This window comes from Manis pentadactyla, chromosome 11, assembly GCF_030020395.1.
Source record: "Manis pentadactyla isolate mManPen7 chromosome 11, mManPen7.hap1, whole genome shotgun sequence".
Lineage (NCBI taxonomy): Eukaryota > Metazoa > Chordata > Mammalia > Pholidota > Manidae > Manis > Manis pentadactyla.
This window is the reverse complement of record NC_080029.1, coordinates 88,146,661-88,161,170: the sequence shown is the minus strand read 5'-3', so window position 1 is coordinate 88,161,170 and position 14,510 is coordinate 88,146,661. Positions and strand designations below refer to the sequence as shown.

The window sequence follows — 14,510 nt, the reverse complement described above, 5'->3', positions numbered from 1 at the left end:
GGCCACAGATTACCCTATTATGTCAATGTAAAAAGACCTTCTCCAAGATGCATTATAATGACACTGTCAAAAATCAATGATAAAGAATCTTAAAGGCAGCCAGGGAAAAAAAGAACGAAACCTGAGGGACCTGCCATTAGTGGATTTCTCAGCAGAAGCTCTACAGGCCAGGGGAGAATAGAATGACATATTCAAAGTGTTGAAAGATAAAAATTGCCAGCCAAGAATACTTCATCCAGCAAAGTTATCCTTCAGATATGAAGATGAAGGAAAAATGAAAACAGGGTGTTCATCACTAGACTTGCCTTGTAAGAAATGCTAAAGGAGTTCTTCAAGCTGAAATGAAAATGCTAATTAGTGACATAAAAGCAAATAAAATATACAATCCTCTAGGAAAGAGGAAAAATAATTAGAAAACTATACCTATATTAGAATGGTATGCTAACCACTTAAAGAAAGGAGCATTAAATATAACAATAGCTACTATAATTTCTCAATGAATTTACTGCATAAAAAGAGGTAAGTTGTGACAAAAATCAAAGGAGTAAAAGGGTGGAACCTTTACAAGCAAAGATAAAGTGCTATCAGCATAAAAAAGAACATTTTACATGAGATGTTTCATGTAAGCCACATGGTAAGCACAAAGCAGACATTTAGTGTGAAATCCCAAAACAAAAAACTAGGCAAATTACCTTGGAAAACCACCATTTTACAAAGGGTAAATAGCAACAGAGGGAAAAACAATGGAGATACAAAACAACCAGAAGGCAAACTATAACAGCAAGTTCTTCCATACCAATAATCACTCTAAATATAAATGGATTAATTTCACCAATCAAAAGGCATTGGGTGGCTGGATGGATTAAGAAACAGGATCTAACTATATACTGCCTGCAGGAAATTCATTTTAGCTCTAATGACACACATAGGCTCAAAGAAAAGTGGTAGAAAAGCATATTCTACACAAATGAAAACCAAGTGCACATTCTTCTTGAGGGCACATAGAACATTTTCTGAGATAAGATTATATGATAGGGCACAAAACAAATCTCAGCAAATTTAAGAAGACTGAAATCATACCAGCTATCTTTTCTGGCTACAATGGTATAAAACTAGAAATCAACAAGAGGAAAGCTGGAAAATCTACAAATATGTGGAAATGAAACAACATCTGGTCAAGCAAGAAGTCAAAAGGGAAATAAAAAATTATCTCAAAACAAATGAAAATGGAAATTCAATATATCAAAGCTCATGAGATACAGCAAAAGCAATTCTAAATGTTTCAGTGATAAATGCATTAAACTTAAAAGACCCTGTATAACCAACCTAACTTTTCACCTCAAAGAACTAGAAAAACAACAGATCAAACCCAAAGTTACCAGAAGGAAGGAAATAATAAAGATCAGAGCAGAAATAAATGAAATAGAGACCAGAAAACCACTAGGAACAATAAAACTAAAAGCTGGGTCTTCAAAAAGATAAACAAAATTGACAAACTGTTAGCCAAACTAAGAAAAAAAGGAGGACTCAAGCAAATTAGAAACAGAAAAGGAAAATTATAACTGTTACTATACAGATACACAGGACCAGAAGAGACTATTATTATCAATTATATGCCAATAAATTAGATAACCTAGAAGGAATGGATAAATGTCTAGAAACACACAACCTACCAAGGCTGAATCAGGAAGAAACAGAAACTCTTAACAGACCAATAGAAGTAAAGAGATTGAATCTAATAAGAAATTAACCAACACAGAAAATCTCAGTATCAGACAGCTTTACTGGTGAATTCTACCATCATTCAAAGAAGAATGAACACCAATCTTCAAACTCTTCCAAATAACTGAGAGGGAATACCTCCAAACTCACTCTATAAGGGCAGCATTACCCTGATACCAAAGTCAGATAAGGATACCACATGAAAACTATAAACCAATATTGCTGATGAATATAAGTGTAAAAATTCTCAACAAAATATTAGCAAACCAAATTCAAAAACATTTAAAAAGAATTATACACCATAACCAAGTGGTATTTATCCCTGAGATGCAAAGATGGTTCAACATCTGCAAATCAACAATTGTAATACATCACATTAATAATATGAAACATAAAAAACACATGATTATCTTAATAAAGGCAGCAAAAAAAGCATTTGACAAACTACAACATCCTTTCATGATAAAAATCCCCAGAAGATAGAATGAATGTACCTCAGCTTAAGGGCCATATATGACAAATCACAATGGAGAAAAATGTAAGGCTTTTTCTCTAAGATAAAGAACACAAGGATGCCTGTTCTCACCTCTCATTCAATATAGTACTGAAGTCCTAGTTAGAGCAGTGAGGCAAGACAAAGAAGGAAAAGGCATCTAAATCATGAAAGAAGTAAAAATGCCTCTATCTGCAGATGATATGAGTCTGTATGTAGAAAATCCCAAGAACTCAACCAAGTAACTTTGAAATAATGATTTTGGTAAAGCTGCAGGAATGCACATCAACTTAAGTCAGTTGCATTTCTATCCACTAAGGATGAAATGTCTGAAAAAACTATCCCATTCACAAAAGCAGCAAAAATAATAAATACTTAGGAATAAGTTTAACCAAGGAACTGGAAAAGATCTGTACAAAGCAAACAAGACTGCTGAAACTGAAGAACACAGATGGAAAGACATCTAGTTTTCATGGATTGGAAGAATTAATACTGTTAAAATAGTTACTATCCAAATCCATCTATAGATTCAATGCAATCCCAACAAAATACCAATTGTGTTCCTCACAGAAACAGAAAAACAATCCTGAAATTTGTATGAAACCACAAAACAACAAGGCTGGAGGTATCACACTTCCTGATTTCAAACTGGACTATGAAGCTACAATAATAAAGACAGTACGGGCACAAAAATAGACATACAGACTAAAGGAACAGTGAAGAGAGCCCAGCATTAAACTCTTGCTGTTATGGTCAGCTCATACTCAACAAGGGATCCAGAAGCACCCAGTATGGAAAGGGTAGTCTCTTCAACAAATGGTATAGGGAAAACTGGACACACACATACATAGCAATGAAATTGGACAACTCTCTTACATCAATCACAAAAATGAACTCAAAAGGGATCAGATGTAAACATAAGATTTGATATTATAAATTCCTAAAAGAAAACATAGGGAAGAAGCTCCTCAACATTGGTCTTAGCAATAATTTTTTTGGATATGACACCAAAAATAAAGCCCCAAAAGCAAAAATCAGCAAATGGGACTACTACATCAAACTCAAAAGCTTTTATACTGCAAAAAGAAAAAAAAAAACAATTAACAAAATGAAAAGGCAACATATAGAATGGGAGAAAAGTTTTGCAGACCATGTATCAGATAAGGGTTAATATCCAAAAAATATAAAGAACCCCTACAACTCAGTATCAAAACCAAAAAACAAAAAATCTGATTAAAATTGAGAACCGAAGAGACATTTTTCCAAAGAAAACATACAAATAGCCAATAGGTACATGAAAGGTGCTCAACATCATTAATCATCAGGGAAAGCAGATCAAAACCACAATGAAATACCACTTCACTCTTGTCAGGATGATAACTAGCAAGAAAACAAAGAGATAACATGCTGGCCAAGGACGCAGAGAAAAGGAAACCCTTGTGCACTGTTGATGGGAATGTAAATTGGTGCAGCCATTGTGGAAGACAAAATGGAGGTTCCTCAAATCCTAAAAACTACCATGTGACACAGCAATTCCACTTGTGGCCATTTAGCTTAAGAAAATGAAAATAAAAACTTGAAAAGATATATACACCCCCATGTTCATTGCAGTATTGTAATAGTCAAGATCTGGAAACAACTCAGATGATGAATAAAGAAAATGTGATACAGATATACAATGGGATTCAGCCATGAGAAAGGACATTCTGCTATTTGCAACAACATGAATGGACTCTGAGCACAGTATGCTAAAGGAGGTAAGATAAAGAAAGATGAGTACTGTATGAGATCACTTAATGTGGAATATGAAAAAGCCAAACTTGTAAAAATAGGGAATAAAATGATGGTTACAAGGAGGTGGGAGTGGAGGTACAGGACAGATGTTTAAGGGTACAAACTTACAAGTGGCAAAAATAAGCCCTAGACATATAATGCACAGTAGAGTGAATATAGACAATATTGTATTATAATCATCAAACTTGCTGAGAAACTGGAACTTAATTACTCCAACTACTAAAAAAGGACAATTCTGTAGCATGGTAGAGATGCTAATTATCACTACAATGGCAATCATATTACAGTATAAAACTATCAAATGAACAAGCTGTATACCTTAAATTTATGAAGGAAGAGAAGAGAGAGGGAGGGGAAGGGAGGGGAGACTGTAAATCAACTACTGCAGAGGATAACAAAATCCCAGTTGAGGGGGTAGGATAAATTCTCACCTTTATTAAAAGAGTCTATTCATTTTCGATGATTTGGGGAGAAAAAAACTCAGAATGAACTGTACAATATCTCATATTCCAGTATTCTGAGTCACTGACTGCATACTTCAGACCTGTCCAGAGACTCTTAGTTTAGGTCTCCAACTACACAACATCCAAAGATTTTGTCATTATCCACCTGTTACCTGGAATGATTTATTCTGCCTGCTAGCCTCTCGCATATTTGATAAAACAAAAAGTAACTGCTGTTTGCACATGCTCACGATACTTTCTATTCAGGGCAAAATAACTGTCTTGAAAATAGTTTTTAATTCTCAGCCACAGTGAAAAGGAGATGCCAATCAAGTGTGGTACTCCTGATGTAACTTGATTTGCTATTCATTGCTGCTCTATTAACATATGTCATTCTCCTTTCCCTTTAGGAAGTAAATACCTTGAAAGCAGATAATGAGGCACTTAAGATTCAACTGAAATATGCACAGAAGAAAATAGAAACTCTCCATCTTGCAAGCAATCATGTCTTAGCTCAGATGGAACAGGGTGACTGTTCTTAACCCAGAAACTCAAGAACAATGTGTAGATCAATATATCAGAGATCTCATTTTCTAAACCAATTAACACAAAAAATCCCAGGAAACTTTACAGACAGGCTTTAAGAAGAGCACTTTAAAAGAGAAAGGCAAGAAATTCATTTTTATTTAAAAGATTCCTAATATGAAGTGTTGTCTTCTCTTCCAGTCAATTGAATCAAAAGGGAAAGCTGAAGAACACAAAATTTTTGCCATTCATACCATAGACTTTCATACCCCCTGGGACTAATACTAAAAACATGATAAAAATATAACTATAGTTTTCTGACAAGGTAGCTTCTGTGTGGCCTGTCTGGCAGCTTCTTCCTTAGAACTAAAATCTCTGAAAAATGAATTTGCTTCCTTCCCTGGATTTCCTGTGAACTGAGGAATTTACTATGTTCCATCCAAAGCTTGCTTATAATGGAAAAATACTCACATAGATTCACTTCCTCTATATTCCAGCATTCTTCACGAATCTGGCTCCCAACTCACTACCTCAGATCTAATCAGTTAGCCTTTGCCCCTTCCTTCCTCACTACGCTTATCCATACGTGAAGAGTAAACTAGAGATGTAGCCACAAATTTTGGGGGATCTATTACAGAACAGGACATAATCCCATTGCAGGTCATCTCACAGCCTTAGTCTCACAGTCTTAATAAGTAGCCAAATTACATACTTGGAAACATGGCTAATACCATCTCATAGATGACTGACTAAAAAAAAAAGTGCAAACATGATGTTTGTCCTCATAAAATCTACAGTGGAATTAGGAATTTATGGCCTTTTTTAAAACAGTCTGTTTAATTCCTTCATGGGCCATCTTTTTTTTTGAAGTAACTGTTTTAGAACTAAACTTGTGCTTATACTGTCTTCACTATTAATACTATTTAGAAATAAGCTAATTGGATCAGAAGCTTTCAGTAATAGCTGACAACATGTATATATGTATATAGCATGTATATATACTATCAGGCATGCAGATGGCTTGGAATTTTGTTTCCTCCTTCATAAAATGTGCAAGTGAATTAAACAATGTTTAGTCATTTACACAAATTCACAAAGTTCAGTTTGTTGCAAGGTGAAGAAATTGCTCACAATATAAATTGCATTGTTTGGCAAAATCGTAAGTTAAGAGTCCTGTGCATTTTCTATTGATGATGGTTAATGACAAATGAGCTTATTTTGTTGTCTGGGCAACTGTTCATAAACTCCATCAGATAATATATTTCCCTAAAAAATTAATATGATCATTTTCATTCTGAAAATGGGGCAATTTACCTTCCATTCTTGAAAGGCAGGTACTAACCTGACTTGAAATTCATACACAAGTTGGCAAACTGCCAAGAATATAATCTCAGCAATTAAAAATTCTAAACCTAAGGCCAATGACACTAAGTCTTCATCAGAACACAAAGTATACCCAGTGTGGCTTCCTTGGAGGGCTCAGACATTTAAAGGTTTCTTTGATGAAAGACCAGTTCCTATTTGCATACCTTCTGTACTCAGCTTTAGTGACTTTAGGTCCATGTTTTAAAGAATTATTTACCCTCTCCTCATCCAAACTCAGAAATCCCCACAACAGAACTGCTTGGATCCACCACCTGGTATATAAATTTACAGATGCACTTTGCTACTTACCTTATATGCAACAAACATGAATTTATGATCTTTAGAATTCATTTTCTTCACCATTATTTTCTCTGATATAGACCAAAGATAGTACAGCTCAATTTCTTTAAACATGGACATGTAATAAATTTCTTCATTCTTCTTACCCTCCATCCAAAATACAGACCCTAGGTTAGTTTCTGTGTAAACAATATGTAATCCTAGAATTCAAAAGTCAGCCTCCTTAATTAGTCAAATTAGCATGGCTAGAGGGTCTTAAGCATTCCAGAATTTATTACTGAACTGGATAGTAAGCAGTAGTTTCATCACTGATTTTTACAGTCCAGTAAGGGCCAAAGAATTATAGTGGGTAAATTAATATTATTTGCACTGTGCTACCTGGGATTAGTGGAATCTACAAAAATAATCTGGAACAGATTTCTGGTTAAGGCTAGGATACAAGTTTTTGTGTCTTACTGAATATTTGAAATAAGTTTGGGCAATATTTATCTGCCGGGACAAATCTTGTTTTGTTAACAGCAATGTCACTAATCATTTTGTTTGGCAGTTGCCTTTTTACTGGCCATTTGTGAATTTTTTGTTTAAAGACGTATAATGTAAAAGAACTGCAAGGGGGAAAAAAATGTACAGATTGTAAAGTTTTTTTTGATACCTAATGTAAGTTTTCTTTGTGTAATATTTATATGATAAAAGATAATAGGATCCCTTCAACATAGGCATCTTGTGTTTCTTCTAGTTCATAAATATGTAGAAACTTCACCTGAATTTTTACTCAAATCCACAGCTGAGATCACTCCCCTATTCTATTAACCAAACTGAATTTTCCTTGAAGGAAAAGCAAAGCAGCTAATTATTCAGTATTAAGTTTTTCTACATCTTTATTATAACACAAAGTAACAGAACAGGAATATTCAACTTTTTCCCATGTTAGCCTGCTTAATGACTTACAGGGACCCCCAAATGTTAAGTATACAACTACTTAGCATGGAATGAGACAAATCTGCTTGCCATTTCTGTGACTTTTGTCAGTTCTACAGGACTAAGAAAACTAGCAAGAAGAAAAACGTTGAAGCTTGTTGGTGAAACCGGTAGAGGATAGTTCATTCTGGTATACAGACTACCTAGAGCAATTTGTTTGTGCTCATGATTATTTAGTGATTAGAGAGAGCCAAGATTTTCCTTTAATCCCCAGTCAACTTTTATTTAAAAAGACCAGTGTGGGGAGGAGGGTTCAAATCATTCAAATTCCACTGCAGAATACATCCTGGTACATTTGGATGTGAGTATATTTATCATTTGGGCAATTCATAATACTTCATACAAAATAATGAAATCACACTGACCACCTGACCCTGAAGGAGAGTTGAGATTAACTGCCTCCCCTCCTCCATCCCCAATTCTCTTCACAAAAATCTCTACCCTGTGCTCCTTACAAGGTATAGATAGTATCATTGCTCAGAACATTCACAAACCTTTTTTGGGTTCTCATTCCTTCTTTTGATACAAATAATTAAATATTTTTGGTTTAAAATGTTTTTTCAACAGAACAAAAAGGCTACCTACTGTATAGAAAAGTTTTGTAAATCATGTATCTGGAAAAGGACTTATATCCAAAATATATAAAGAACTCATGAAACTCAACACCAAAAAAAAGAAAAAACTGATTAAAAAATGGACCTGAATAGACACTTTTCCAAAGACAACAAACAGATGGTCAACAGATACATGAAAAGATGCTCAACATTACTAATCATCAGGGAAATCCTAATCAAAATTGCAAAGAGATACCACCTCACACAAATCAGAATAGCTAATATCAGTAAGACAAGAAATAGTAAGTGTTGGCAAAGATGTGGATAAAAGAGAACCCTCATGTATTGCTGCTGGGAATGCAAATTGGCACAGCCACAATGGAAAGCAATATGGAGGTTTCTCAAAAAACTAAAAATAGAAATACCATACAACCTAGTAATTCCACTTATGGGAACTTACCCAAAGAAAACAAAATCACTAATCTGAAAAGATATATGCACACCTATGTTCACTGCAGCATTATTTACAATAGCCAATATATGGAAACAACCTAAATGTCCATTGGTAGGTGAATGTTGATAAATATGTGGTACATATATACAATGGAATGTTACTCAGCCATAAAAAAGAATGAAATCCTGCCGTTTGTGACAACATGGACCTAGAGGGTATTATGCTAAGTGAAATAAGTCTAACAACAGAGGACAAATAATACCCTATGATTTTGCTTATATGTGGAATCTAAAAAAAACAAATGAACAAACAAAACTAAAGAGACTCATAACACACACACACACACACACACACACACATTTTTTTCTGTTTAATAAGGCAAGGTTTCCCTGATCCTCAGAAAACAAGGAAGTAAGTTGAAAGAAAACACCTGATCCCTTCATTTGCTGAGAGCTTAGATGTAATAGTGTGGTGATTATGTATGGATGGGACATGTATTCTTTCTATGGTCCAGATAAGAAGTCAATTACTTTTATAACCCAGTAAGTCCCAGTAAATTCATGTCTATATGTGTTATTAGCTACCACAGGCTAGACCAAGGCAGGGAGAAGAAAAAAGGGAAGAAAAATGAGACAACAGAAAAAAATAAAATTTGACAGACAAAAAAGAATGAAGACAAGGCACATAAAAAAGTGTTAGATTTTAGGTAGTAGTGAAATGCCATTCAACACATTGTACATTTGTATTGAACTCAATTTATAAAACATTTTCACATTGTGGCCTTTCATATTGAAGCCCCAAACTGCCTTGCTGCTATTCTAAATATTGCTCAGCATACTCATCTACAAAAGAAATTTTTACTGAAGAGAATCATGAAAATCCTGCCTTAAAGGAAAGAATAAGATATTAGAGTCTAGACCACTCAGTTTTTCATCTAAGCTTATGGAAATGTGTAAACAGTAGTGGTTCCAGCTCCAGCATGAGTGATTCCAGAAGTGTGCTACACTTGGGTAAGACTGACAGTGAGTACAGTGGACAACCCAACAGCACTCCTATGAAGGTACAAAGAAATCTTACAGAAACTGATAAACTAATGTTCCTGTCATTATCTGACATAAACCATCAGAGACAAAAGAAATTCAAAGTAGTTATAAACCCCTTCTGTATCAGATTAAAAGCTCCTGAAAAGAAATGAAGCAGAAATGTAAGGGTTTTAGATTAACATTTTCTATTTTAACTAGTAACTCTCTTGAAATATTTTTTCCAGTGGTCTTTGCTTGTCTTTTCAAAAATTAATTTTTTTCAGAGTTCATAGCTACTGAAAAAATGTTTTAATTGTGGAAAGCCTTTTTCTTCAATTACCACATAAAATTAAGTCTCTTCATTAAATGTAAACACATTAAAAATAAACCTAAGTTTACAAATGACTGAAAAAATTCATTTTCCTATCCTAAACAAATTTATTTGAAGGGGTACCTTGAAAAACATATGGCCAAGACTATAGAATACACAGTATTTACTTTTAAAGTTTTAATATTAGATTTCACCATACAGTTTACTATAAAACAAAACAAAATGACACTAAAACTGCCAAATATCAAATACTATTTGCCCACTGGTACTCAGTTTTCTATCTGTTGAGTTGGGCAGAACACAGAAGTTGTTATGTACAGGTATTAATCAGGAGCTGATGTTAGGATACAGATTTTTAAAGTGGGAATGGAAAATTTTGTGTGGACTTTTTCTCTCTACACTATCAGAAAAATTAAATTGGCCCACCAATTAAACCATTCACAATAGGCCTTCTATAAACTCTCAGTAAATTGAACTGGTACTTAGGTCTTTCTGAAACAACCTGAGAAAGGTACAAGTGTCATATTCATCATTTGACAAAAGAGAGACAAGTCAATCCTTGAGAGCTATGGTCATTTCAGCCCACAGCACCCCTGGGCTACTGCCATAATTGTAATTGACAGCTCCTGACCCCCAAGCTGGTGACTGCTCCAGCCCCCAAACCACAGGCAACTGTTCCCTAGCCCTGTGTTTCTCGGATCAAGCTGTGAGTTGGAACTACACACCTTGGCCCTACTTCTGACCTACTGAAACTGGAAATTGAGGCCCTAATCCTGCATGACACAGCTCAACTTGCCTAAGGTGACACAGCTCAGATACCTAAGGTGACAGCACAAATGACAAAGAAACCAGTTTATAGGAATATTTTTCACAACAACATGCAAAATTAGTATACGTCTTTGCCCCTTTAGAGTAATTCTGACCTTAACCTTTAAGTTTGTTTTCTCAAACAAAATCACATATTTCAAATCCAGTTGGAAAATAAAATATATATATAACAAAAAGTAGACTTGGGCTTCAATTAATAGAACTTTAGTGGAAACCTGGCCAGAGAACGCCTCTGTTACAAAAAAACAAGTCATGACAAGTAACTATTGAGCACAACTTTCCCTATTTTGTAAAGTAGAATTAACAAACACAAAACACAGGAATACAGATGAGGCAACTGTCTATATTCCTTTCTATTACATGAGGAGCAATTTATGTGTCTCAAAGCTGAATAAAATACAGGTAACAATCTAAATTCAATTGTGACATAAAATACTTTCCAAGTTTGATGGTAATAAATATTTACAATTTTAAAAATAATTTTTGCTCATTTTTTTGTTTCTTAAAAAGACATGTTCAAGGGTACACAGAATATGGAAAAATCACCACTTGGTTTAAGAGATCCAATGGTAGTATAAAAACAATGCTCTTACATAGTAACCCGATTCAAGAATGATATCTGAGACTCTAACACGGTGTTTACTTCAAAGATGCCATTCAAGTATGTTATTTAGAATGTTATGCCTAATGTATCTATCAAGAAGTAAGTACTGCGATCTAATTTTGTTAGTTAGTATCTTCTATATCCACCACCACCTCCTCCATACGGATCTCCGTAACCTCTACCCCCATAGCCTCCTCTTCCCCCATGGCCCCCTCTCCCACCGTAATCTCCCCTACCTGAGAAACCTCCTCTACCACCCCCACTTGCTCCCCATCCTCCCCCCCCACCACCTCCCCAACCACCTCCACCCCCCCAGCCACCTCTTCCACCTCCACCACCTCCTCTACCACCACCTCCACCTCCACCTCCCCAACCACCCCTTCCACCGCCTTCTTGTCTCTTTTGCCAAGGGGGCATTTCAGGGGGCGGTGGTTCAATTTCATTCGGCCGTCCTCCCCTGTCAGGCACCCTTCCCATCAGCACCTGTGTGAAGAAACATTTTCTTTCAGTTTCTAGTATTTTAAAAGTTATAATTTACATAAAGGAATCAGGTGATATTGAAGTTATTGTTCTAATAAAGAAACAGAAGCCAAATACTTAAGGACATGAAAGTATCAACATGGCAGTATGAATTAATATTGAAATTATAAATGCGAAGTATGACAAATTCCTCACAATGTGGTACTATTCTTAAACAATCCAGGGAAATATTTCTGAAACTTATGGGTTTGTTTACTTTCTCTTCTTTAAATTCATTAACAAATTCTATAACTGTAGTATGCACACAATAATTTTTTAGCATAGTATTTTACATATATATATATATAAACTAAATATCCTCTGCTAATTAATATACATTTATACAACTCTGGACTTTCCATTGCCATTGATTTGGTAATGAATTACCCAGTGAAAGGGTGTATTTCTAAGCACATTTTATTTCAATAAAGCATGAATTGTATATGATGGCATGTGGATGTAATGAGGTCAGAGATGAGTATGACTATAATCCAAGGTATCATTGCAGAGAGAATCAAGGACTCTCAATGAAATATTCCTTTCTTAGGAGAACCTTAAGCTAACTTTCAATGATACTAGTTAGCACATTATTAGAAAATAAAGACTTGACAAACCTCCTTAACCATGCTTTACAATACTTTGAAGGATAAACCAGAGAAAGGTTTGGTTTAAGTGCCCAACTTTCTGTAGAAAGGTGCTAGTTTATATTCCTGTGAACAGGGAAATATGGACAGTGGTGAGGAGGGTATCCCCCACCTAACATTTCCAAGAGGCAGCCAACAGCTTCCTGCTAATCTCTTTCAGGAAAGAAGGTAAAACAGTATCTGCCTCAACCAAAATGAACTATGAATCAGTTGGGTTCAACTTCCCCTGATTCTCTATTCAGAACCCTGTTTTAGTAATTTATGTCATAAATGAAAGACAAAAAGTACAATATCCTCACTGTGGGGCAATGTTCAAAGTATGCAAACATTCTGTTAAAATCAGCAATAATGTCCTAATTAGCAAATCCAAAAAATGGCTCTTCTTTTTTGTTATTCTCACTGGTCTTCCCACCAAACAGGCTATGTTGGTGGGTATCTGGGGATGCTGCTCCGAGAACTGATCACAGATTGCCCTTAAATACTTAAGACTATAAATTATAAACTCAGAAAAGAGCTGGGAAATGTCTGTTAAAGAAGTAGAACTCTGGATCTGTCAAGACTAGATTATAACCTGATGCAAAATACTAAGCAATATATTTAAAGATAGAACACTTACAGAAGACAGAGGAGGTTGATCAAAAATGTAAGCAGGAGGCACAAACACTGACGCCTAACTTAGTAATAATAAGCAAATTGACTTTATTAACAACCATCCCTATGGCCAAATATTCTATATCAAGGATACCTTTCTCACTGCACTGAGTGAGTAATGGTGTTTTTAAATTACCCAAATCCCTTACTTGTGATTTTTGGCTCTTTTGAAATAACGTCTGCTGCCAGCTCTCTAATGAACGGATGTTACACACCGGCTGAGCCAATAAGCACTCCAAACTAGTTTATTGTTGCCGTTTCTGTTCTAAAGTAAAAAATTCCCTCTCGGAGCCTATGTAAGACCAGTATTAGAGAGGTGGATCCACACTTGGAATCAGAAAACAGAACCTTCAAGAGATTCGGTTAACCTGCCCAAGGCAACTCCTCCAAGTGATGAAGCCAGAATGTGAGCCCAGATTTGCATGACTCCCAAACACACACTCCACCTTTACACAAAGGATATAAGGAATCTGTCAGCATCTGAAACAATTCCTACACATTTTTATGGACAAAAATGATAACATTTTGTAGAGAAGGCAAGTAATTCTTGCTAAAGCTATTGACTAAAAACAATTCTTAATTTCTTTAATTTAGATAAAACTCTGGTTTTATTTATGAATACAGAAATTCAAATGTACATGCAAAACATAACTAAGCCCAGATGAACTAAGCCTCAGGACCACTCTCTTTCTTAGGAATTCACCAAGACATAGAAGAAAAATGAATTGAAATTATAAAAATATCAAATGTGGATATTATAAATTCACCATCCACTCTACTCAAAGAAAAACCAACCTTATTAATGGCACACGCTGTCTTCTCTCGGCTGGAGCCACTACTTGTCCTAATGATCTTGGACAGATCTTCACGAGCAGCAAGTAGATGTGCCAATGTAATAGTTGTCTTGGGTGACAAAGCATAACGCTTAGGCTGGTAAATTCTTGCTATGTCATCTGTTTTTACCTAAGTGACAAAAGGTAAGGAAAAGAGAAACCATAGAACGTTTCAGTGAAAGTGCGATAGCAATCATAACCTTCAGAAAGAGAGTAAAAAAAAGGAGATAATACATAAGCAAAGAAATAGAAAGAAGCATAAGTTTCAAATGCTTTACAATTTGTACATAGAATGAAACAGAGCAACATACACTAAAATACATAACTACCAGTAAAAACTGATTAAAAAAATAACACAAAATATTTCATTCATGTTAACATGAATGCCTAGAAACAAACAAAATGCCTAAAAGTAGCTTTCCCAAAAATACATACAGGATGTTTTAGAAG

General features: G+C 35.1%; 2 protein-coding genes across 2 annotated transcripts in view; one reads left to right on the top strand and one right to left on the bottom strand.

Annotated features, from left to right (window-relative positions):
• The window catches only part of RASGRP1 (RAS guanyl releasing protein 1), a 65,391-nt gene extending 58,038 nt beyond the window's left edge, over positions 1 to 7,353 (top strand). Inside the window, exon 17 of the mRNA XM_036889889.2 lies at positions 4,863 to 7,353. Within this exon, the coding sequence (XP_036745784.1) occupies positions 4,863 to 4,994 (132 nt within the window). The 3' untranslated portion in view covers positions 4,995 to 7,353. The remainder of the gene's footprint in view (positions 1 to 4,862) is intronic.
• Positions 7,354 to 10,143: 2,790 nt separating this feature from the next.
• FAM98B (family with sequence similarity 98 member B) overlaps positions 10,144 to 14,510 on the bottom strand; it is a 49,799-nt gene continuing 45,432 nt past the window's right edge. The window contains exons 7-8 of the mRNA XM_036889921.2: positions 14,023 to 14,190; positions 10,144 to 11,896 (exon numbers count right to left, since the gene is read on the bottom strand). Coding sequence (XP_036745816.1) covers positions 11,540 to 11,896; positions 14,023 to 14,190 — 525 coding nt within the window. The 3' untranslated portion in view covers positions 10,144 to 11,539. The remainder of the gene's footprint in view (positions 11,897 to 14,022; positions 14,191 to 14,510) is intronic.